This window comes from Carassius carassius, chromosome 48 (assembly GCF_963082965.1).
Source record: "Carassius carassius chromosome 48, fCarCar2.1, whole genome shotgun sequence".
In the NCBI taxonomy this organism is placed as follows: Eukaryota; Metazoa; Chordata; class Actinopteri; order Cypriniformes; family Cyprinidae; genus Carassius; species Carassius carassius.
Genome location: NC_081802.1, coordinates 5,555,734 through 5,582,082, shown reverse-complemented (window position 1 = coordinate 5,582,082; position 26,349 = coordinate 5,555,734). Strand labels below are relative to the sequence as shown.

Here is a 26,349-nt window from a genome sequence, read left to right as displayed (position 1 = left end):
TTGAATCGAACTGTCCGAAAGAACTACTGGTGATCCGAAAACCGATGCAACCGGTTCTTGACTCGAGAACGAGTCATTATCTGGCTCGGCTCGGTGTTCATCTTCAGTTCTCTCTTCACAGCAGTTCAGTCAGTGTACTGTTTGAGTAAATGTATTACTCAGGGATATTGGTTTGTTTGAACTCAGAGGGAGTGTCAGCCATATTAAAAAAGTTAACAGCTTAAGTCATTTGTGGATTAATGCGTATTGGAGATGCAAACCGTTTAAAACGATTCAGTTCGATTTGGTGAACTGGTTCAAAAAGATCCGGTTACATTGAATGATTCGTTCGTGAACCGGATATCACAAACTGCTTTGATTTGAACTCTCTCACAACAGACACGGAAGAGAAGACAATGCTGAATAAAGGAGGTTCTTCTAAAATATCTTAAACTCTGTTCCCAAGATAAATGGAGGTCTTACTGGTTTGGAACGACATGAGTTATTAATGACATAATTTTCATTTTTGGGTGAACTAAACGCTTTAAGACAGGTATGTAAAGTAATTCAAGTAAAGTGTGCAAAGTGTGTAAAGTATGTCAAGTAAAGAATGTAAGTAAAGTAAGTGTTAAGTAAAGTATGTTCAGTATGTTACCTTTTTGCCTGAATAAAATGGTTTGAAATTGCAAATGCATACATATCAGAATATCATAGTGTATTGAATTGAAAAGCTGAAAAATATACATTTGAGCTATATAACCTGTCCCTGATATCTCTCCTGGTTCTTGCACAAATTGAGTTTTAAGAGCCGGCAGTGACACTGTGTTCTGGCTTTTTTGCAGCGGGCGGACAGAGGCGCAGTCTGTACAGTACGGAAAGGAAAGAGGCAACAAGAACAGAGTTTTTGCAAGGTAACTCATTTTTTAATAACCAATAAGCAGGGGAACTCTGTGAATTAAAAATGTGGTAGTAATACTTTCTATGTGTTCGTGTTTTGTTTGTTCATGTAGTTATATTTTAGTAATTTTTTGTATCTTATAGTTTTTAGTATTTTTTTTATCATTTCCATTTTCTTTTTATATTAAAGTAGTTTTAGCAGTTATATATATATAATAGGGTATGAGGTTTTATGTCAAGTAACAAAAATATATTTCTATGGTTTTGGTTCTAGTTAACTATAATAACCCTGTTTCACCACACTATAAACAATGATGTGGAGATTTATCGTGGTTATATTTACTGGATTTGACAGTATGTGCTGATCTGTGTGTGTGTGTTTGGGTGTGTTGGATTATGGGAGGGCTCCCGCCCATCTCAATCCCTGTGGTGTTGTGTGTGTCTGTGTGTCTGTGTGTCTGTGTGTGTGTGTGTGTGTGTGTGTGTGTGTGTGTGTGTGTGTGTGTGTCGGTGTGGTCAGATGTTCTCAGAACGACACCCAAACACAGGAAGTGTAAGCAGGGCTGTGTAGCACACGGCTGTGAAGGGCGTGCACATGTTTGTGAAAACACACTCAGACATTTGTTTCGAAGATGCTGAAGCTGAAACTTAAACTACAGTTTATGATTCATCATACTTCTGCGAGGTATTTCTTTTCGACTACACCAACCTTTTCTCTGTGAAGTGTAAGATAATAGAGTAAAGTTTCACACAGTGCTTTTGAGGATCATTTCAAAGTAGATATTTGTGGTTTTTAGGTGCAGCGTAAACTAGTAAAACTAAACTAGTGTTGGTGTGTCGCTTGTCACTTTTTTTTCTGATATTTTCATTGAAGAAAAATACGATTAACATGTTGGTTCATGTAAATGCTAAGAAATATCGCAAAATGAGTTTTTTCGTAGTTTTTGTAGTATTTTTAAACAGTACAAAATCATGTGAAAAAAAAGTGTGTTTCTTCACCTTTTAAGGAATGTTTGAGGAACTTAGGAAGAAAACATTCAGGGTTTTTATACATGTCATATGTACAAACGTAGCAGGAAAATGTGTTTCTTTGACAGTATAAAACACAAAACATTGTGTAAAATGTGACGTGTTGGTTTGTTAATAAAAAAATTAAAAAACTAAAAGATTGAGTTAAAATTAGTGCATTATTTCAAAATATCGGTATCAAATTCAGTAAGATTTCTTTCTTTACTTTTGAAGAATGTTTCTGGGCAATTTATTCAAAGGTTTCAGGAGTACCGAACATCGTAAAAGCAAAGAGCGTTTGTTTGTAAACTAGTGTTTGTGTAGTGCAACTACAATAATCTAGTATGGTTATTTAAAGCCCAATTTCTCCATAAACTAGTGTTGGGATGCTTTTATTACAAAAATGTTTTTAAAAATCTGATTTTCATGGTTTTTATGAGTAGTATGTTTTGGAACATCGTAACAGTGTTTGTAAACTCTATTGGTGTAATGCTACTGATGTTTGTTATTTTTTTGGGGGGGGTGCATTGTAATGTGTAAAATGTTTCATGTTGGTTTATGTAAATGCTAAGAATTATTGCGGAATGAGTTGAAATGCAAATGTTTTTCATAGTATTTACAAAGTGTACGAAATACAGTAAGGTGTCTTTCTTTACCTTTGAGGAATGTTTCACGGCACTCTGTTAGATGTTCAAGTTTTTTAAACTTAGTAGCAGAAAAGTGTGTTAGTTTGTTGGTTCGACAGTATAAAAGAAAACAAAAAACATGGTGTAAAATGTGCCAAAATATCAATTGAGTTAAAATTTGTAAAAATTTATATTTATTTTCTATAAAAATTCAGTACGATTTCTTTCTTCAATTTTGAGGAATGTTTCTGCGCAATTTATTCAAAGTGTTTAGAAGTTGCTTATGTACGAGCAACGTAAATGAAACATAAACTAGTGTTTGTGTAGTGTAACTACAATAATCTAGTATGGTTACTAAAAGAGTGCCTTAAGGTAGCAGAAAAGAGCAATTTCTTTGTATACTAATGCTCGTATATGAGAAATCGGTTTGATATTTTATTTATAGTTTTTAGATGTAGCATGTGAACAAACACAGTAATTTTATTTTATAAAATATCGCAAAATTTGCGGAAATCAAGTTTGATTTGGAATTGTTACAGGGTACTTTTGTTTTAAAACATTTATGGTTTTTAGTAGTTATAAACATCGCAACAGCAAATGCATTATTTGTAAACTAGTGTTTTCTTATCGCAAACTGACTTTCGGAATATGTAAAATGTACCTTGTTCGTTAACATATTGTTGATGTTTTTTGCAATAGTCCTAAACAGTACAATAACTAAGACCTTTGAAAAGAGTGGCACGTGTACAACTCGAAGATAATCAGAAAGAACAATTGTTTGTAAACTAGTGTATACGTAGTGGTCACTTTCTCCGATGTTTTCGCTGATAGAAAAAATCTTAATAAAGTTCATAAAGATTACCAGTTATAATTCTAATTTTTCCGTAATGTCAAATGTGTCATGTTGGTTTACATAAATGCCACAGCAGTGCCGATTCAGATTTTTACAAATGGATGGATCTGGTCTGAATCGAATGTGTTTGCAGGTCGCCGAGCAAGCCTCTGGTCAGGAGACTGATGAGCGGCTTGGACTGGGAGACCGTCAGCAGGAATTCCCTCTCGGACGACCGACTGGAGACTCAGAGTCTGCCGAACCGTTCTCCACCAGACTCGCCCGATCAGTGAGTTAACAAACAAACTTACCCACGTATGCAAGTTCATGCAGTCATTGGGTTAGCGCTCCATTTATGGTTTTAATTTCTTTCTTTCCTCATCAGTAACTCGGTGTTTACCACAGACGGGGCGCGGGTCAGGCCGTACTCCATTGGTCACCTAGTCGATCATGTGATCGATGACTCGCCATGCCAGACGTTCACCAATCACAAGTCTGCGTCCTCTACGCAGGCCAACAGCATCAGCCTGGACTCAACACCGTGAGTTTTGAACTTTTTGTCAATATAAGTGAAACTGTGATCATTATCACAAATTCTAATCTCTTAAATAACTCTGGAAAGAAGCAGTCACAATTCAGTATGGATATATGACGATAACATAATTGCTAGATTTGTGATATGTTTGAATGCTGAACACTCTTACAGTAAAATTTGTAATACTGCTAATAACTATTTAAATCAATTAGTCATGTAATAGTCAATTCATTAATTTATTTTTTAAATGATTAATTGAAAAAATAATCCAATATTTCTTGTACGATGTGTAAAATCGAAAGCTTACACTTACAATTTTTTTTATATATATATTTATTTTTATAGATTTTATTGTGCAGTATTTGATGTCCTAATATTTTAATTAGAAAAAAAATGGTGTAAAATTTAATTCATTTTAAGTTTATGGTTTATGTTTACCTTTAAGTGTTTGTTTAACCTAAACAATGTGTAAAATTGAAGGTTTGGAAATCAAAAAATTTAAATATACACCACATTTTGTGCAAAAAACATTTAAAATATAAATGTTACAATGTAAGTGTAAAAACAATCAATATTTACAATAATTTTCAGTGGTTTAGTATTCGCAACACTAAATTCTGGTTCATTATTCGTAAAAATGCATAAACGATTACATACAAGGTCAAAATGATGTCAGTGTAAAAACAATTTCATTTTCAGATTTCAGTTTACATTCAGATTTTCAATTTACATTAATTTCCTGATGTTTTGACTATAAATCGTTTTCAATTTAATTGCTATTTGCAGTCCTAAAATGTTGTTAAGAGTTCGCAAAACATTTGCAGTTTGCGTAAACTATTGCATTGAACTTATTATGTACATTTATAGTCCATGCATAAAAATATTTACATTAGAAATACATCTGTTTGTTATCACAAACTTTCATCCTCTCCAATCTCTCATACAGCTCAACCCAACACACTGGGTTTCTTGGCCTTAGTGGTAACCATTTTCAGCCTATTGTGAAGATAACCCACATGAATGTTTCCCCCAGTGCTGCTAGGAAGCAAAATTATGTGATGCTAATACTTGTTTGTTTGACTTCCATATTGTATTTATGTTTGCTTATGTGTTTCTTGTAAAAATTCTTTGTTTAATATATCACTTATTTATTACAACTTCTGTCCTGTTGTGTACAGTTGAATAATTTAAATATTTGCATTCAAAAACCACATTATTCTAGATTTTGATCTGCTTAATGATGCGTTTTCAGCACACAAAGGCTGGACTTATTTTAGCACTACACAGTAGATGCACACTCTCAATGGCAAGTTGAGGTTTAATATCATGTGACCACACACCTCTGACGAAATGACATGTTCATGGTTCAACACTGTTTTCACACACTTCAGTTTGAGAAACTGCGGGCATTTGAACAAGGGGAAATTGCTTTCAGCTTTGCGGTGGGCACAGTGTGGTGCATTACGGTGGCACAACTGATTGAATTCACAGTGAACCCAGCACCATTTTCCAATGGAATAAGCTGTGACCAAGCATTTCCTTTCTCAGATCATACCATCTCATTTCACAATGTCAGAATTACCAAATCTAGGGCTGTCCAGTTCACTTTCGATTCATCATGTGCGTCGTTTGCACTTTGATGTGGAGTTCTCATGTTCTACATAAAGATTCGAGTGTTAAAGAAAGAGTCTTGCTTCTTATCTCTTTTTTTTGACCTGATTGTGAAAAGAAATGGCTGTGCTTGCAAGGTGAAATGTGGTAGACTAATCACAGTTTAGTTCAAAAATGAGTAGATGTAAGCAAGAATAGCCTAATCAAAATTCAGCATGTAACCAATTGGAAGAAAGTAAGGTACAATTCAGTATGCAAATATGACAATGATATCATTGCCAGCTTGTTAGATTTTTAAAAGGTGAACACGGTTTCAGTGTAGGAGTTTTAGAAGTTTGCTAAAAGTTGTCTGTTTAGATGTTGCGTCCCAAATGATGATGCACTCATACACTATGTACTCATGCACTATGTACTCAAAATAACCTTATAATTCATACACCAAATGATTGTCATTTATAATCAGCGTCTGATAGCCCCTCCCCCTTCATTACATAATTACAAATTGCAAAAATTATTCAGTTATTTAAGTGCGTCATCTGGGTTTTTAAAGTGCACTTTTTCTTTTTGGAATTTTCAGTGTGAACGCTCTACTCACACTATTTATATTACAAAACGTCATAGAATAGTGCATGCGTACGCGATTTGGAACGATTTGGAATGTTTAAATGATTAATTGTTTAAAATGGCTATTTCTTGTACATTGTGCAAAATTGGAAAACAAATTGTTTACGCACACTATCACTTTAAAATTACGTTCTTTACTTTAGAGTTTATGCGTAAAAATGTTCCATTGTGATCACCTAGTAAGTGTATTCCTCTGGTTTAGTTAATAATCTGTTAAAACACGTTTGTGCAAACTGTCATATACAAATTAACGCATCGGTTTATAATTAAGTGTAAGAATCAGTAATGACATTTATTGACAGTTTGCTTTTTTTTTTTTTTTGCAATACCTAGTTAGTGGAGTCTTGTAGGTTAGTTAATCATTCGTAAAACATGTTTGTGCAAACGTTGTTTTAAAATAAAATAAATTTGTAAGTTTATGCTTTATGCGTAAGAATGGTTAAATTTACCAATAGTTATTGCCAGTTTTTTATAGTTATTTAGTTATTTTAAATAACTATAGTTATTTTATAGTTATTTTTATAGTTATTTTTATAACTATTTGCAATAGTTATTTACCAATAGTTATTGGAGTCCTGTAGTTTTGCTAACGTCTAAGTCCTAAAAACAGTTATTATAACAAATGTAATGCGTTTATAGTTCAAATGTATAGTTTACGTGTAATATTGTTACACTTGATGTAAAGAATTTTCAATTATAGTTTTTATTTATTTGATCACCTATGGTTATTGCAGTCCTGAAGTTTAGTTAATCATTTATAAAAACATATTTGCGCAAAATATCGTATTCAATTTAATGCGTAAATTTGTGTAAGTTTTCATTATTATTTATTTATGTCCCTGTTGTTTAGTTAAAATTTGTAAAGACCTTTCTTAAGCAAACTTTCACAATTACGCAGTTTGTTTTGCATTTTTTATAAGGCTCATTGTTTGCCAGAAAAGCTGAAAAAAGATATAAATGCTACAGTATACGACTATATTAGTCCTACTAACTATTTTCAGCAGTAGTTTTCATTAATTTATGAATTATTTGTTTAACATTTAATAAAAATTAAATTATCTACAAAAGCAAAGTTTGAGTGTCTGTTAAGTTTGTATAGTAAGTGAATCAGGCAAACTGGAAGCTAACCTTCATTTGGTTAATGCAAACAATTTGATGGTATTCAGAGTTTTTGACTCAACACATTCAACTGTCACAACCCACGGTTAATCAACACAAAAGACAAATCGGATATCTCTCCCTTCAGCCTGACAGTCCAAACAATCCTGGTCTTGGTTCTAATGGTAAATTGTTTAGCCTTGTTTGTTTTATTATGTAAATGTCCTAGAAGCCCGGACTCTGAGCGCTGTCTGTAGACTGCAGAGCAGTGGGGCTTTCATGCTTGAAATCTGAGCTTCATAATGAGACACTGTGTGTGTGTGTGTGTGTGTGTGTGTGTGTGTGTGTGTGTGTGTGTGTGTGTGTGTGTGTGTGTGTGTGTGTGTGTGTGTGTGTGTGTGTGTGTGTGTGTGTGTGTGTGTGTGTGTGTGTGTGTGTGTGTGTGTGTGTGTGTGTGTGTGTGTGCGCGTGCAAACATGGCTTCTCTCTGAGCTACAGTGCTGGGTCTTAATACTCTCCGCCTGCTATGCAAATATGCAGAGCTTTGATAAATTTGTTGGAAATCTTCTCTAAACATCCAGCAGATATACAGCACTGCTCATGCCTCCTGCAGCTTACTTACAGAACATAAATCATCGTTGTTGCCTAGGTTAAGGCGTTTTATGAAAAGTCTGGAAATGGGGGAATTGGGGAGAATCAGGTCATCTTGGACATGATCCTTGGATGGTTTACAGTTCAGTTTATCCTTGCTTACAGGCAAGATTCCCACGGCTATGGAATTTTTTTTTTATTGAATTATATATTTCCAAATTATAAATAAATAAATTATATTATATAATTCCAAGATATTAACAAAAAAAATCAGGCTTGGAAAAAATTGAATCAAAGTTGTCTAGTCGCTTGCTTTTAAAATATAAAATCTAATAGAAATTACTGTTTGTAAGGGCAAAATCCTATTCTAGTTATGATGTGTAACTGGATAAATTATGAAAAATCCATAAGTGAAAAGATGTTTAAAAGGTCAGAGTTTGTCATGTCTATAATTTTGCTGTAATAAAAATAAAAAAAAGTAATAAAAAAAATGAAAGAAATTAAATAAAAAAAGAAATTAAATGAATTTAATAAATTAATACATTTTAAAAAATCAGAGGAACTATTTGTCATCTGTGTCGAATATTTATCAGCCAGTATTGGGTATTTAATTTTGGACATTTGTTTCTTCTTTTATAGTGCAAACAAATTGCAAAACAGTAAAAAATACAAAAGAAAAAAGAAAATACAAGTGTAAATTCTATACAGTATACATTTTGTGAAAAAATAAGCTTAAAAATATAAATGTTATAGTCTAGAGTTGCTTTCTATTGATGGTAAAGAAAAAAAAAAGTGTTCGTTTAATTTTTTATAATTTTAATGCTTCGTTTTTGTGGCACAAGTTTTTTTTTATTATATTATTATTCATTTGTAAAACCTTGTTTGGACAAACTATTACATTCTATTTAAAGCATAAGTTTAATCACAACATTCTTAAACTATAATCAATTTATTACCACTTTTTCATCAGTATTTGTATAGTTTTATCACATAGTTATTTAATTTAATGGATTGTGCCAGATTTATCTCTTTAAATGCATTTTCTTATTGAAGAGGACTCTCTTATTAATTGTACCTATTCAACTTTCATAGTTATCAATTATTCATACTTGACATTAATACTAAGGTGTTATATTTGTTTCCCTATTAATGCAATAGATGGCGCTAAACACTTACACAAATACTCCTTCATAAACACTCTTACAGAAGTATGTTTTCCAGACTAATTACTTATTTACATTGAAATGGTTTGATTTCTGCATTTTTTATGTATTAATTTGTTTATCTTGCAGTTACCGGCCCTGACCTCTAAGCTACAGTACACAGCCGACAAATGCAATTTGTAATGCATTCATTAATTCATTGCATGAATGTTTTCTCAGGTCTCCTGAAGTGATGACAGACGAGCAGCCGCCTGCTCTGCCCCCAAAACAGTCCAGAAGAGACCCTCTGACCCTCAACGGCAGATCCCAGTCTCAGCATGAGCTGGACGAGCACCTCAGCGAACTATACAACGTACCTTCGGCGTCAGGAAAGAGCATGGTGAGGAAAACAAACAAACACACATGCTACATTGCTACATGTGTTTATCTCTCGTTCATTGTTTGATTTATATTTGCTTTTCTCTCCAGAATGGAGCCGTGCCTCATGACAATCTTGTTCTGATTAAAATGAGGCCAGACGAAAATGGACGATTTGGATTTAATGTTAAGGTGTGTTTATTTTTATTCTACTACGATTACACTTTTTAGAAGCTAAAATCAAATATCATAAATCATAAAAAACTATTCTCAATGTTGTTTTTATATGCAGAATGGTTTAGATGTATAGCACATGAGATAAAAATGTGTCTGCTTTTTAACACTAGCTTTTAACGATATTTTAAAATTATTAGCAATTTTTCATAAGAAATATGTAATTATAATAATCAAAATACATTAATATTATATATGCAATATTTATATATATATATATATATATATATATATATATATATATATATATATATAAGTATATGAAAGATATTTATAATTAGATATATTTAAAATAATAAATAATTTAAAATGTACAAAAATGTACATTAAAATATTAAAATTTACATTAAAATATGATATATATATATATATATATATTAAATACATAAAAACATTTTTTGTATCGGTTTTTGATTATTTATATTATTAAATTCTAATTAAGATATAATTATGATAATAATAATAATGCAATAGTAATTTTTATTTATTTTTAAATAGTGCATAGATATTTATATATTAATATTTAAAAATTAAATATATTAAATATGTATCACTAGTTCATATATGTGTGTGTGCGTGCGTGTGTGTTTTTACTAATAAAAGTTCACTATAAATGAATGCATTTAAGATGCTTGTGTTAATATATGTTAATAAATCTCTTCTTCTTCCACAGGGTGGCGCCGATCAGAGGATGCCCATCATAGTGTCCCGTGTGGCTCCAGGAACTCCGGTAAGTTCATGCATGTTGTGTTTTTATGTCAGGTGATGTTCGTCTCATTAAAGTCACGAGGGGCTTCAGTGAACAGCACCTCAGCCCGATTGATGACTGATTCCTGATTTAATTCCTTTACACAGGGATATTGAAGTCTAAAAGATTTGAAATGCAGTTTATTTACACAGTCTCTGTGATTTATATGGCCCTTACCTATCATCTGTGACCTTTGACCTCTGTCAGGCTGATATGTGTATGCCGCGCCTCAACGAGGGCGATCAGGTCGTGCTTATTAACGGTCGTGATATATCAGAGCACACTCACGATGACGTGGTTATGCTAATTAAGGCCAGCTGTGAGGACCAATCAGGAGAGCTCATCCTGCTTGTCAGACCCAATGGTATGATCCGCCTGAACGGGGCTTCAAGTTTTTATTTTAGTAGTTAAACTTATATGTGAAATCTATAATACACTCACTTTCTTTCCTTCAGCCATCTATGACGTGGACGAGGAGCAGGACAAGTTAGATCTGGAGCCAGATTTCCAGTATATTCCTGAGACATCCGGTCTGGAGCAGAGCCACTCGGAGGACGATAGTTTGAGATCCTCCATCCAGCTTCTGAGAGACGGCCTTTCCAGCGGCACCGTGCTTGCGCAGTTTGATGTAAGTTAGCATAACACACACACACACTTATTTATTTATTTATTTCCCACTGTAAATCTATTTTAATGAACTAATAATATTCTATTGTAAATATTCTATGAAATGATACATCATTTTTTTTTGTTATTTTGTTTTTATATATTAGATTTTTATATATGAAAATTTATAAATTAAGTTGTCCACACTTTTAATAAATTTCAACATGCCATAATTTAATAATTTACTACTATGTATATTCTTCCCTGCTAAAAATATTCTAATTAAAAATGTTTCTTTGAATATATTTATTATATATTTACTATAATCGTTATATTTATTTTCAATATTAGTATATACATTTTAACTGATAATGGTTTAAGAAATATTAGAACATTTTACAGAAATTGCACATATTTTAAAGTAGTCTGTTTTCATGTATTATATTTTTAATATTCATTTTTATAAACTACAATTAGCCAAAATCAATGTTACTCTAGAATTTATTTGTAATTATATAACATATTTATTTGATGTTATTATATATTTATTATAATGTTTGTATTTATTTTGTCACTGTAGATCCATTTTAATAATTTAATAAGTAATATTTTAAGAAATATTAGAGATTAAAAAAAAAAAAAAAACTTTTTCCGTTTTATCTCATTTACTAACTATAGACAATCTAAAATCAATATATGGTGATATTGTTTAATTTGTTTAATTACAAAATATAATAAATGAACATATTATAAATTACATTTCTGGTCTTATGTGTCAGATTCATTGATACATGTACATGTTGCATAAATCCATTTAGATTTTAGTGTCAGATTGTTTTTGCTATCTTCATCTGGAAATCTCACACCACACTGTGTTGTCTGCTGCATTACCTTTTAGTCACATCATTTCCTGTTGCTTTTTTCAGGCTGTCTCAATTATTTCCTGTTTGCTGAGCTTGCATTTTTTTATGTCATGATCATGAACTTGTACTAACTGCAAGCTTAATTTAGCCTGTTTATTGCAAATGATAATATAGAAATTAAACAAGCTAACATTGCACAGTAACACACAGTAAACAAGATTAAAGTCATGGTATTTTTGTTTAAACCTAAGCGGAAATTGTATTTTGTACCCTAAAACATTTACTTTCTTACAGCAATTGTACAGGAAACGTCCTGGGATGTTCATGTCATGTGCCAGATTGCCGCAAAACGTCTCCAAAAACCGCTATCGGGACATTTCTCCATGTGAGGACACACAGCTTGTGTTTATACTTATACTGAATGTTTTCTTGATTAGCTGGACATTCAGAACGGTTTATTTTGTGACACAGATGACACCACTCGAGTTGTGTTGAAGGGGACGGACGATTATATCAATGCAAATTTCATTAACGTGAGCATTCATTACTTATTATTGTTATTTACAATTTAATTTGGCAAGTTTTTTTTTTGTTAGAAAATGATAATCTGTATGTATTTGTGTGTTTTCAGATGGAGGTCCCTGGTAAATGTGAAGTAAAGCGGTACATCGCCTGTCAAGGGCCTCTTCCTGGTACCTGCTCTGACTTCTGGCAAATGGTGTGGGAACAGAGCGCCGCCCTAGTGGTCATGCTCACCACACAAGTCGAACGTGGCAGGGTATGATTTAAAATTTCATCAAATAAAAAAACTACAGATTGTAAAAAATATATTTTTTATAAATTTGAATTATAATCACAAATTTTCATATTTTAATAATTCTTTACATTACTAATTATATGCGTGTATACACTTATTCAGTCACTGTAGATCTATTTTAATTAATAAACTAATGAAAATTATAGATATAAGAAATAATAGAATTTATATATTAGAATTTATATATAGAATTTTATAAATTGCATTTTTTATTGTTATAAACTATAAGTAGTCAAACGTCAACATCTGGTAATTTAATATATTTAATAAATTGCAAAATGTCGTGAATGAATTAAATAAGTTACAAGTCTTTTGTGTCAGATTCATTGCTATGCATTATTCTTAATAAAGTAGAAAATAATTTGTAAATATATTCAATAATTTAATCTAATTTTATTGTTTGTTTCTATAATAAAAATGTAAACATCTATAAACAGCTTTTCCTTTCTGCTGATGCAACCAAGGCCTTGAGGGCGGGGCCTAAGTATTAATTATTATTAAACACTAGAAAAATACTAAGTATTATATTTGGCTTATTGTGTTCCAAAGTCAAACAATCCAATCAAATCCTGACAGATAAATTAATTCCCGCCTTAAATTACTTGTATTTTAAAGTTTATTTTAAAAGTAAATGTTACTTTACAGAAGTTAAATGATATAAAAAATCCAATTTTGTGACTTTTTTTTGTTTCACTTTTGCCCTCCACATGGTTGTGTTCTGATTTATAGCAGTGATTTTGTCATATATGGTATACATTGACATTTTTTGTTTTAGGTGAAGTGTCATCAATACTGGCCAAACATTTCAGAAAGTGGCAGCTACGGAGGCTTTCAGGTTACATGTGTGTCAGAGGAAGGGAACTCGGCGTACCTGCTCAGAGATTTGACACTTACACACCTGGAGGTGACACATCTCTTTACATGTTCCATATTCTTAGTGTAAATACATTTCTGTGCTAATATCTGCTTGGATGTTTGTACAGAGTAAAGAAGAAAGGAAGATTTGTCAGATGCAGTACTTGGCGTGGCCTGACCATGGTGTCCCAGACGACTCTTCAGACTTCCTGAACTTTGTCAGTCAAGTACGCAGCAAAAGAACTGAAGGATCTGAACCTGTGGTGGTTCATTGCAGGTCAGGCCTGGAAAATGTCGCAACAGTATCATCAATCGACATCCCAAAAACACCATAATGGTGAACAGAATGTTTATTGACTCCACCCCTTTTTCTTCCAGCGCTGGGATTGGTCGCACTGGGGTGCTTATCACAATGGAAACAGCGATGTGTTTGATAGAAAACGGTCAGTCAGTGTATCCCTTAGACATCGTCAGAACCATGAGAGACCAGCGTGCCATGATGATCCAGACTCCTGTGAGTACTCTAGTCCACATTGCAGCTCCTTTTAGCCAAGAACCACCCTCTTAGACAGGAAGGGACCGTTTGATTGACAAGTAAAGTTACGTTTAGTATGTATGTACTGTAGATTCACATTTATCGCAGAAGCTTTTTCTAAAAACAATTTATAGCGGTGAATTTATACAGACTCTCTAACAATTGCATCAAACCAATTAATTGAATTGGATCGAATGATTCGCTAATGTTATGTTTAATTCGAAATGAATACAGATGCACATTTATGCAAAGTGTTTTTTTTCCCTAAACTATTTATAGTTCTACCATGAGCTATAGTTAAAATTTAGTTGATTTGCTAAGTATCTCAAACTCACTATAAATATAAATTTTCTAAATTCTACGTTATAAACTTCGCAACTTTGGTTAATCCAACAATTAATTCTTTCTTGGTGGACTGGTACAAACAAAGAGTCTCAAAAATTGCACCAGACCAGCTAATACCCAGTTTTGTTTATTCGTAGTGCTACTGAGTCATTTTATTTGTTTGCAGAGCCAGTACCGTTTTGTCTGTGAAGCGATTCTGAAAGTTTACGATGAGGAGCTTGTAAAGCCGTTTGAGACTGAGCAGCCGATCGAAGAGGAAGAATGAACACCGCCCTTCAGCATTTCTGAGGTTCTTCTGTGATTTACAACTACTGCCAGTGAGATCTGCACTCAGCTCGCTGTCACCCCCTGCTGGACGGCAGCGGACATGACTGCCTACAAGCTAGAATACAGATGAAAAAGCACTATTGCACTTTACAGCGACAAACAATGACTTAAGGGAATTTTTCATTGAAAGAAAAAAAAAACGTATCAGGTTACCGATGAGTAGGTTCTGTTAATAATGTTAATTATTTGATTTAGAGAAAGAAATTTGCTTTTGTGCCAAAAGCTGAAATGAGCCACAGTCCATGTCAGAATTAACTCTTGCAAATAATGACAGCACGTTTTATGTTTTATTTTTTGTTTTCGGGGATTTTTACCAGTGGACTTGAACAATAGGTGCAACAGGTGCTCTGCTTATTTTTTTCCCTTTTCCTGACAGTGACTGTAATTGTTTTAACGTTTACGTTTAAAACATAAATTAAAATCGTTAACTTTTTTTTTTTTTTAATTGACAAACAAAAACCAAGCTTTTAACGATACACATTTCATTAGTTTTTACCCTGGCGCTTCAAATATAGTCTTTCGTAAAGTACTTTAGACTTTCGTGAAGTACTTCCATGGTAACATTAAAGTTCTCTATCAATTTAGCGAAATTAACAGGCCACAAGCTGCATTAAATATGAGCCATGGTGAAGATGTTTCTTGCTGCCAAATTTCACAGCTGTTTGCCTCTAAAACCGGTTGGTACGTCGCTTTGGCTAATCGCTATTTATTGCAAGGCTACATGTAGTACGTAAAACGGCTGGCGTTTTGTATCGTTAAATATGCATCAGGCAGCTGTTCCTCTTTCAGATCCATGTTTGCCGGATCTTTGAAGCATATTATTTAGAAAATAAAGCTGTGAAATTCACATTAACTTTGTTGGCAGAAACTGGATACTCAATTGATAAGTATGGACACGAATTAAATGTTTACTGTACGATTTAGTCTAGCGTTTTCTCTGGTTAGCGTAAAGATCATCACATATTTGCAATTACCAATTTTTTTTCCATGTTTACGATCAAATTTTCAAAACTTCTACTGCAAGAAATCTATTAACTTCAGATTTTAGTTGGTCATCCTGTAGGAATAATTTTGTGTCTTTTGGTTGAGAACGATTTTAATTCTGCTTATCATTGGTTAGGATTATCCATATCTCCTCTTCCCTAACTTGTTACCAGTAAGCTATTACCTGCAATATACTCGAAAGTTGGTCATAGTTCATTAAGTACTTGCTATGACTGTAGAGATGATGGCAAAACTCATTGGCTGCTTTAACATTTTATTAACTGCAAGTGCAACTGCAAATTTTTACAAATCTATTAATTTAACAAATTTTCAGTTTTAAGTTCTCATTTTCTGCAATCTGAAGAGAAGGGATACGTATGAAAGAAGCAAAAAAAAAATGTATTGTGACACTCCGGACCATCTTAATTGTTTGCGAATGATTTTAAAAGCATTTCCCTCCTCACAATGTTTTGCGATGCCATTGCGCAAACGATTTGGCGTCAAGGACCAATCCCGCCCACCGTTTTGAATGTGAGCCGATTTTGCTTCAGTGTATGTCGTTATAGCGCAGCATTTAGAAATTTACTACCGACGTTGCAATCGGAAGTGTGGTATTTTTGTATTTAACGAAAAATGGACAGAAAAAAGGACAGCACTTTGCAACTGACTGTGGTAGTCAGCTGTGCTACTGTAGAATTTATACTGTAATTGTGTGATGGGCAAAAATCTGGTGTTTAATTATTTATGTTGAACATTTTGTGAAATATGGACACCTGTGGGGGGGGCTTTTAACTACATAGAGTCATATGTGAAATACTTGTAAATACAATGTTATATATTAAAAGTGTTCTGAAAAGATAATGGTGGTTATTTTTGTTTTGGTACATTTTTAAAACATCAGAAAAGTACAGAGGAAATTGTATGTCATGTTTGTATATCTCCCAGTTGTGTTTGTGTGTATGAGAGCGAGTATGTCTTTTGTACAGATTGTTTTGTTTCTTACTGGTGTACAATACATTTTGAAATTGTCCTTAAATAAGCTGACTCAACTAATGGCACTTGTGACACGTCAAATCAAATATAATACAGCTCAAACTCCTATTTTCAGTGTTGTTATTGATAAATATCGACCTACTGCTCCTGCAGGTATGAAAGAACAAACACTTTTAATTTCTCATCTTATCTTTTTTTATTTTTCGTAGCATTTTTACATGAGATGTTGAACAGGGATAATTTAATCAGCGGTATTGAGGCTTAAAATTTATGCCGGCTTTACAGAGCTCATTGCGGTCACTTTCATTTCTTCACGACCTCGACATCAACATCCTCTGTGCGAGAAACGACCTTTCCGTCAACCACTTCTTCAATTACTGTGCGAACACGCTTGGTCACCACAGGTTCGGCTGGAGAGGGAAAAATAGAATGTTAAAACCTACACAGATGCATCTACAGTACTTAAAAAAAGTTTTAATTGTATTTAAATTTATTTTAAATTTGAGTATAAACCATTTGAATATGTATAATACAATTAGCAGGCAATTAAAAAAATTAAAAATGTTAACTTACGCTTGGGGGGAGGAGGAGGAGCTACAACCTCTACAACTTTGATTGTCTGTTTCCTGTAAAAAAAAAAATCAAAAATCAATATCGTAGAACTCCAATGATTTTTAAAAAGACAATTTGATGTTCATTTGTTTATTTGTAAAAAAAATAAAAATAAAACTTACTGAATCTCCTCTCCATCCAGCAGTCTCCTGTACTCTGCAATCTCCATCTCTAGTCTGGTTTTGATGTCCAGGAGCAGTTTGTATTCGTTGCCCTGTCTTTCGATGTCCATGCGCACCTGAGAAAGCTCCACCTCCAGACTGTTAATGAAGGCCTGCAATTGGCTGAGCTGAAGGTTGTAGCGTGACTCTGTCTCTCCCAGTGTGCCTTCCAGTGCCGCTTTCTGTCAAATCATAAAGCATTAAAGAACTGTGAGGGTGTGGGGCTATGCATAATAAATGGCTGCCTCTAGAAGCAGCTATTGCAAAATGTCTTTTTGAACATTATTGATCAAAGCTAGTAGAAACTTGAGCATAAAATAATAATTAGGGGTGTGGCTATGCATGTTGAATCAAGTAAAGCTCCCCCTAGTGGTTGTGGAAATGTTTTTAAAATTAAATTAAAACTGAATTTTAATGCGAAAGAAAGACTTTTACCATGCTGAGCTGTGACTGTAGTTCGATCTCCAGGCTCTGAAGTGTCCTCTTGAGCTCGTTGATTTCACTGCGGGACATTGTAAGGTCTTCTTGTTTGGTGGATACCTGCTTGTTCAGTTCGTCGAACTGTAGGGAAAGAGCTTTGAGGTCATTTTCTAGCTAATTGTTTATGTTTTAGACATTGCATATAAGAAGGTGCACTTACTTTGCCCTTGTACCATGAGTCCATGTCTCTGCGGTTCTTCTCGATGACGCCTTCATACTGTTGTCGGATCTCCTCCATGATGCGGGCCATGTCTTGCTGAGGTGCAGCGTCAACCTCTACGTTTACGTTGCTGGAGGACATTTGAGAGCGAATAGCTGCGAGTTCCTACAGAAAAATGATAAAGCTGTTAGCATATACACCTTTTCGTACATTGCATATTTTTTTAAGAATGTGGGAATTGCTATTATAGGAGATGAACAAGCTTGAACTTTGACTCTTGAGGTACAGACACATGAGCGCAATTTCAAGGAATAGTTACAAATCGCTCCCTGTAGATGCTACAGCTAGCAGGAAATATATATTTTTTAATAAAATCATAACTAGTAGGCATTTGAGCTGAGATAAACAATTAGGGGTGTGGCTATATTTTGATTAAAAAGAAAAAATAATTTTTAATCGAATTGAACTTTCACACAAAATTCCCTTTTGCACAGATCCCTGTTGGAGTGGGAAATGTGACTGCACCTTTAAGTTTTGAATGCCAGTGCTCCAGGTAACATTTAATTACAGGACTAGCATTTCTAATAGTATCTTATGCTTATGATTGCACATGTTTGGAGAAGATTATTGGTCTGGTGGATTACTGGGTAAAGATCTTGCCTCGCTGCGGCAGGTTTGCCTTGCCTTGAGGGACATTATAAAATATTTTTGATCTCACCTCTGCATGGTTCTTCTTCAGGTAGACTAGCTCCTCATTCAGACCCTCAATCTGCATCTCGAGGTCCGAGCGAGACATAGTGAGGCTGTCCAGAACCTTCCTTAGACCGGCAATGTCAGCCTCCACTGACTGACGCAGGGACAACTCATTCTCGTACCTGAAAGCAGCCCCCAAGAATAACAATGTAAGGCTGGGAATCTAGACAAACCCAAGTGTTAAAATGTTGGGTGTGACATTAACGAGCTCACAAAATTAGGGGAAACCCTAGCTGGGAATGAAAGGTTGTTTTACTGGTCTAGACTGGTTTAAGATGTTTGTTTGTTTTCATTTTACTTAATTACTTGAATGAAGTTTGATATTAAAGTCAATACAAACCTCATGAAAAGAGGTTTTAAATGAGGCAATAAGAAAGTAAAGGTTTCTGTTTGTTGTACTAACTTGACTCTGAAGTCCTCAGCTGCCAGTTTGGCATTGTCGATCTGAAGGATGATTCTGGCATTGTCCTGGCTGGCGACAATGATCTGAAGACAAACAGATGGATGAATTGAGCTTACAGCTTATGAAAGTAAACAAAACATTGTGTGTGCGTATATACATATACATATATATATATATATATATATATATATATATATATATATATACTAAAACATGCCTATACAGATTTTTTTTTTTTCAAACTTTTTATAGTTTTCGTTTTGGTTTAACATAACCCTGTCATGATTATCTAATATAGACAAGTGCAGACTATAGGGATTGATAATCTTTTGGTTTTATCTTTTAGTTTTAACGATTTACTCTTTTACGTCAACAAAATATATTAATTATACTATGGTCATACGTAGTATAGTTTACTCTTCATTAAAAAAAATTCCACGTCGTAAATCATATAAATTCTATAGCTTTGTAATGTAAAATCGTTTACTTTTTTGCGCAGATCTTCAATTGTGACGTAATAGTGGCTGTAGTCTCTGGAGACAGGGGTTCTCTTGTCGTACCACTCCCGGATCTGGCGCTCCAGTTGCGCGTTGGCTTTCTCCAGGGAGCGCACCTTCTCCAGGTAGCTCGCCAGACGGTCATTGAGGTTTTGCATGGTGGCCTTCTCGTTCGAAGCCACACCGAAGCCATTGTCACCACCTCCACCGCCGCCGCCGCCGAGCGCGCTGGCCAGGTCGAAACTGCTCCTCGAACCCTGTGCGTAAGAGACGCGCACGCTGGAGCCCCCTGCACCCGCGTAGACACTTGGCGCATGACCAACGGCGATGCGCTTGGAGTATCCCCCGCTGAGCGAGAGCGAGGTGAAGGGACGAGAACTGGAGCTGGACATGCTCCTGCGTGAAAAAGACTGGTTAACCTGAGTCATGGTTTCTGTTCCTGTAGGCTTTGCGCTTTGTTGGACACCTCTGACATCTGCTTGATGATTTTGGAGAGCCGAGGATCTTTTTATACAGTTGTCCGAAGGGTGGGGTTATTTCAGTTTATGTAATGATTATCGGAAAAGCATCAAACAGGTGTGTCATGGGTGCGCCAGTTAAATGGCCTAGGACAGAGCCCTGAGGCACGCCTAACCTGATCTAGACGATTCTATAGATAAATATTAATTCTAGTTTAATTCACCATAATTTAAGGTTTGATGGGTCAGGATTGACATCATAAAACAATACCACTTGATAACGTTCGCTAACAATAGCAACCATTAAACATTACATCAAGCTAAAAAGGTCAGTAGTTCATACTATCAAATGTATTACTTTATATAATTTTTATAAGTACTGCGGGTGATATGCCTCATCCTATTAAAAAAAATAATTCTAGCATTTTATTGCATGCTGCCTTTAGAACAACACGCCAAGACTAAATTAAATATTTGTAGTTAATTTCAAAGGTAAAAATTAGATTCGATCTTTTTTTTCACCAACTATTCTTCCATTTTCTTCATATGCATGCTATTTTGTACAAGTATTAATATAATATATAAAAATATAAAGTATGTCAATTAAAAAATATATAAAGAGCTTCTTTAACGTGTTATTTATTTGAAAATGAACGAATGTGTACATAATTATTGTTATATACTATATTTATTAAAACAAACCTAAAACAAACACTTTTAAAAATATAAATGAATTTGCGTTATGTCAAGCTTTAAGCATTTTTCTATTTATAAAGTACCCGTACAGTGCCTTTGACAGTATGATCAAATGATAAGGTTATTGCTCTGCACGGTATGTGCAGAATGAGGACTTAAAGCCACTGTCACTGTCACTCCACACCCTTAATGAGTAGGGTGGGGGGGGGGGGGGGTTGGGCATGAAAATGCTTTTCTCAGTCATTTAGCATCATTATCAACCTCGACACTTTAACCAGCCCAAAGGCATGCAATTACAATGTTTTCGAGTCATGTGAAGGCTATCTGTGATTAAATGTCCCAGACACATCGTACAAAGGTGATGAACAATTACACACGTCCCTATATGATGCGTGTGCATAATTATTTTATCTTTCACCATGTCCTTTGTCATTTCACTTTCTTTTTCAAACCTGTCGTATAGCCTCAATCCTTCATTCGCATTTCGCAGCTCTCTTCTCATGCCCTAATGAGGGCGTGTCTGATTCTCCGTGTTATCTCTCGTCTGTCGGGCGGGTGTCAAGGTCTCTGTCTCTCGCGTGCGCTGCTGTTGCTGCAGGTTTCGCTCTTTCCCTCTTTCCCCTCTCACACACTTTCTCCCGCTCCGTCACCGCTTTCGTGCATCACCAGTCCCTTCGGAGTCATGACTTTTTCAAACCTCTTTTGTCGGTGGTTTACTCATTTGAATCTTTTGTTTTGATTCTGAGGGTGGGTGAGATTTTAAAAGGTAGTGAAGAGGTTTAATGAGATAAAGGTAAAGGTAAAATTTATTATAGTAAACACGTAATCTTACATTAGAGGAAAGTGTCTATAACATACATACATTGCACGATGGTGCTCCATCGTGCTGGAAAATACATTGTTCTTCACCAAACTGTTGTTGGATTGTTGGAAGAAGTTGCTGTTGGAGGGTGTTTTGGTACCTTTCTTTATTCATGGTGTGTTTTTGGCCAGAATTTTGAGTGAGCCCACTCCCTTGGATGAGAAGCAACCCCACACATGAATGGTGTCAGGATGCTTTACTGTTGGCATGACACAGGACTGATGGTAGCGTTCACCTTTTCTTCTCCGGACAAGCCTTTTTCCAGATGCCCCAAACAATCGGAAAGGGGCTTCATCGGAGAATATGACTTTGCCCCAGTCCTCAGCAGTCCATTCACTATACTTTCTGCAGAAGATTAATCTGTCCCTGATGTTATTTTTGGAGAGAAGTGGCTTCTTTGCTGCCCTTCTTGACACCACGCCATCTTCCAGAAGTCTTGGCCTCACTGTGCGTGCAGATGCGCTCACACCTGCCTGCTGTCATTCCTGAGCAAGCTCTGCACTGGTGGTACTCCGATCCCGCAGCTGAATCCTCTTTAGGAGACCATCCTGGCGCTTGCTGGCCTTTCTTGGATGCCCTGAAGCCTTCTTTACAAGAATTGAACCTCTTTCCTTGAAGTTCTTGATCCTATAAATAGTTGATTTAGGTGCAATCTCAGTAGCCACAATATCCTTGCCTGTGAAGCCATTTTTATGCAACGCAATGATGGCTGCACGCGTTTCTTTGCAGGTCACCATGGTTAACAATGGAAGAACAATGATTTCAAACATCACCCTCCTTTTAACATGTCAACCATTCTAACCCAATCAGCCTGACATAATGATCTCCAGCCTTGTGCTCGTCAACATTCTCACCTGAGTTAACAAGACGATTACTGAAATGATCTCAGCAGGTCCTTTAATGACAGCAATGAAATGCAGTGGAAAGGTTTTTTGGGGATTAAGTTAATTTTCATGGCAAAGAAGGACTATGCAATTCATCTGATCACTCTTCATAACATTCTGGAGTATATGCAAATTGCTATTATAAAAACTTAAGCAGCAACTTTTCCAATTTCCAATATTTATGTAATTCTCAAAACTTTTGGCCACGACTGTATATATATATATATATATATATATATATATATATATATATATATATATATATATAGCCTACTGTAGGTCTATATGCCCACACAGAGGCAAGAGATGAATTGGGTCATTTTAAAATGTATAACTGATGAATTACATACAATAAAACAAAACAATTGCTTAAATAAAAATGTGTATAATGCATAACTTATCGTTAACACTTATTTTGATGCTGATTATTCATATTTCAAAAAAAAGTTTAATATTCAGAATTTGCCAATGTACTAGAGTATTTTTCAGATTTAAAAAAAAAAGTAATACTTATAGCCTAATAATAGTTGAGCCACTGACACATTTTACCATGAATCAGCTGACTTATTTTATTTTAACAGTTCATTGTTAATCATCTGACATATTGTACACCACAGATATTTTATATAAAAAATTAATTAATTAAAAAAATAAATAGTTACTAAATAATTAACTGACAATTAATAATTTAATACTTAAGAATGATGACTTTCTATTGCATTTTATCAATATATATAGTACAATCATATCTAATAAACAATTTTGCATTGACAAAATTTGTTTAACCTGCCATATACAAAATGTACTTGCATGCAAAATTATTTTCAGTATGCTTACGTAAACCTCTGAATCACCAAAACTATAGGGTTGTGTAAGTAAAAAGATGATGCATCTTACTTCAATCTCATATAATACTGTACGTCATCATTTATGTGTAAAGGTGTTTGTTTTTGTCTTTAGTGTTGGTCCTCTGACTAAAGAATGACCTTTGAATGAAATCCTTGCTGTATTTAGACATAAAGGCAATACTGGGCCGTGGTTTCGCATAGGTAAGATGATCCCTGTAGGGGTAAATGGTTACCAAAACAACAAAATCTTGCACCAGAAGTCATACTCAGTTGCTTTTTCAGCACAAGCATAAAGACTGAATCAATTTACTATAAATAAGACATTTAAGTGCAGTCCACGCTAAAATACTCATCAACATTTGTTAAAAGGTTACACGAGTGATTTTCTCTCATGTGCTGCTATCTATCGGCCAACATCCTAACTATTAACCCTAAAGTGCCCTGCCAGGTACAGCTTTAACTATTCAATGCATCGCTTCTGTTTACACAGCAAAGGTCATGTGGCTTAAACGTCAACATAACGCTTTGGTAAGCTGAAAACCAACGGTTCATTCCGCCACCTCAACCTGTTGAACGAGTCTACAGTTAATGTCATTTGAGTTATGCGCCCATCCTTGTTTTGGTTTTAATCATCAAAGACACTCCTCAACATAATTATTTTCTGAGACTCTCAGGCTCTTCTCTCACCCGAGGCGACTGCCAACCAGTGTCAAGCAGATTAAAGACTTCTTTTGTGAAGGGTTTCACTTCACAACATAATTGAACTCTTTACATGCATGGTTTTTATTGATACCAATGTTCTGGGCTCTGAGGGTACAATCCATTGTGGTTGAAGATAATTGTTGGCCTGCAGTAGTTTTAGCTTAAAAAAAATCATAAAGGTTTATGTATGATTTATATAAATCTTTAAAGATCAAGATAATTATGTTTATCATTCACTATAGGACAAATCGAACTGAATAAGTTTACTTCCTCTGCATCCTGCCGTCACTTGGTTAATTTTTGTTTATTTTTAACTGATGATGCCTTCTCAGTTTAATTACAATTTTCTTGGTTGATATTTATCAATTTGCTCTTATTTATTAATATATATACACCGGCTGAAGGTGTTTTAGATTATGCACTTGTCAGTGGTTTAATTGTTCTGAATGGATCCGTGTAGTAGCATGTACTGTCAGGTTAAAACAGCTGTTTTAGTGGTCTTTTGGTGTATCCCTGCAGTCCTGTTTGGTATTACAGCTTAAGTGCTTATTTATATTATATATCTTATTTGGAATTCTGAAGACGTTTATATATTTTTTATACATTTTTCAAGCACTGAACATAACGCATAGATCACGTTTGTCCTCAGATGTCACAAACCTCAGACACGGAGACACACACTTTCTAAAACACTCACTTGCCTTGGTTTTCTCCATAACGTATTAACACACATTGACAAACATACAGTTCCTGAGGACAACAAAAGTTGGTGATTGGAGTTGTTTCACATATGCTTCAGACACCAGTCCTGCTGGCAGCAGTCCCCATAATGTCCACTAGAGGACGCAGCGCAAGTTTCTGTGTGAATATGTACATATATTCTGTATCTATATGTATGTATACAGCCTTTGATACGGTCAACCACTCTATTTTTTATCTAGACTTGAACAGTGTGTTGGCATTAAGGGCATAGCCCTTAAATGGTTTCAATCACATTTGAAAGACAGAAGTTTTTCTGTTCACTTTGGTGAATTTTTGTCATTTGCTGCCCCTCTTTTTTGTGGCGTCCCCCAAGGGTCAGTATTGGGCCCTATGTTGTTTTCTTTGTATATGCTGCCCTTGGGGTATATTTTTAGAAAGCACAATATCTCCTTCCACTGTTATGCTGATGATTTACAAATTTATTTGCCTGTCAAAACAAATGACAAAGCTTAATTTCTGTCATTACTTAATTGCCTGAGAGATTAAAAAATATGGCTGGATCAGAAATTTCTTGATCTTAATGAAAATAAGACTGAGATTGTTGTGTTTGGTCGTCCTGGGGATTTAGGTCCTTGTGTAGATGCACTTGGTAATTTAGGTTTGTCATCCATTTACCAAAAATCTCAGTGTGATTTTTGACAGTGCTTTTAAATTTTAAAAACAGTTAAGTTCTGTTGTCAAAGCCAGTTTCTTTCAAATGAGACTGTTGGCTAAAGTCAAGCCCAACCTGCCACGTAAGGAGTTTGAAAGTGTAATTCATGTTTTCATAACATCTAGACTATACTGTAACTTTATATATGTTGGTTTGGATCAGTCATCTCTTCAAAGCTTACAGTTAGTCCAAAATGCAGCAGCTCAGCTTTTAACTGGGACTAAAATATGAGCACATTACCCCTGTCTTAACTTCACTACACTGGCTTCCTGTCTACTTCAGGATTGATTTTGGTTTATTTTTAAGATTTTAAATGGGTTGGCGCCTGCATATTTATCAGAGCTTTTGCATGTCCACGCTCCTGTTAAAGCATTGAAGTCATCCAATCAGGTGCTCCTCAATGTACCGAGAACTAGGTTAAAAAATAAAGGTGACCAAGCTTTTTCAGTGGTGGCACCTAATTTGTGGAATAGTTTACCTGTACACATAAGAAATGCTCAGACTGTTGGAATTTTTAAGTCATTACTTAAGACACATTGGTATTCCTTGGCTTTTAATTTCGAGCTGATCTGAGACAATGTGATGTTTTGACTGTATTTGTCTTGTTTGTGTGTGACTTCTTATTTATTTTTTTTCCGGACATTGTTAAGCACTTTGGTCAACCATGGTTGTTTTTAAATGTGCTATATTAATGAATTGAACTGAACTGAAATAATAAATTATATGTATTTTGAATATGTAATTATATGTTATTATAATAAAATATATTACATTAAATGTATTTATTCTGA

The 26,349-nt window shown here is 34.6% G+C and overlaps 2 protein-coding genes across 3 annotated transcripts in view; one reads left to right on the top strand and one right to left on the bottom strand.

Moving 5' to 3' along the window:
• Nucleotides 1-16,736, top strand: part of LOC132131807 (tyrosine-protein phosphatase non-receptor type 4-like) — a 34,815-nt gene extending 18,079 nt beyond the window's left edge. For both annotated transcript variants that reach the window (XM_059543929.1, XM_059543928.1), the window contains exons 13-27: nucleotides 822-890; nucleotides 3,497-3,631; nucleotides 3,728-3,883; nucleotides 9,184-9,343; nucleotides 9,433-9,513; nucleotides 10,229-10,285; nucleotides 10,511-10,667; nucleotides 10,759-10,931; nucleotides 12,067-12,157; nucleotides 12,244-12,305; nucleotides 12,404-12,550; nucleotides 13,365-13,493; nucleotides 13,573-13,721; nucleotides 13,823-13,958; nucleotides 14,491-16,736. In XM_059543929.1, the coding sequence (XP_059399912.1) occupies nucleotides 822-890; nucleotides 3,497-3,631; nucleotides 3,728-3,883; nucleotides 9,184-9,343; nucleotides 9,433-9,513; nucleotides 10,229-10,285; nucleotides 10,511-10,667; nucleotides 10,759-10,931; nucleotides 12,067-12,157; nucleotides 12,244-12,305; nucleotides 12,404-12,550; nucleotides 13,365-13,493; nucleotides 13,573-13,721; nucleotides 13,823-13,958; nucleotides 14,491-14,589 (1,801 nt within the window). In that variant the 3' untranslated portion in view covers nucleotides 14,590-16,736. The remainder of the gene's footprint in view (nucleotides 1-821; nucleotides 891-3,496; nucleotides 3,632-3,727; nucleotides 3,884-9,183; nucleotides 9,344-9,432; nucleotides 9,514-10,228; nucleotides 10,286-10,510; nucleotides 10,668-10,758; nucleotides 10,932-12,066; nucleotides 12,158-12,243; nucleotides 12,306-12,403; nucleotides 12,551-13,364; nucleotides 13,494-13,572; nucleotides 13,722-13,822; nucleotides 13,959-14,490) is intronic.
• Nucleotides 16,737-16,799: 63 nt separating this feature from the next.
• On the bottom strand, nucleotides 16,800-20,189 carry LOC132131808 (keratin, type I cytoskeletal 19-like). Its single transcript, XM_059543930.1, has 8 exons — nucleotides 19,685-20,189; nucleotides 19,198-19,280; nucleotides 18,760-18,916; nucleotides 18,042-18,206; nucleotides 17,837-17,962; nucleotides 17,363-17,583; nucleotides 17,202-17,254; nucleotides 16,800-17,038 (listed from the first exon to the last, which is right to left on the bottom strand). The coding sequence occupies exons 1-8, from the start codon at nucleotides 20,120-20,122 to the stop codon at nucleotides 16,932-16,934; spliced, it is 1,350 nt and encodes a 449-aa protein (XP_059399913.1). The 5' UTR covers nucleotides 20,123-20,189; the 3' UTR covers nucleotides 16,800-16,931.
• Nucleotides 20,190-26,349: the final 6,160 nt, after the last annotated feature.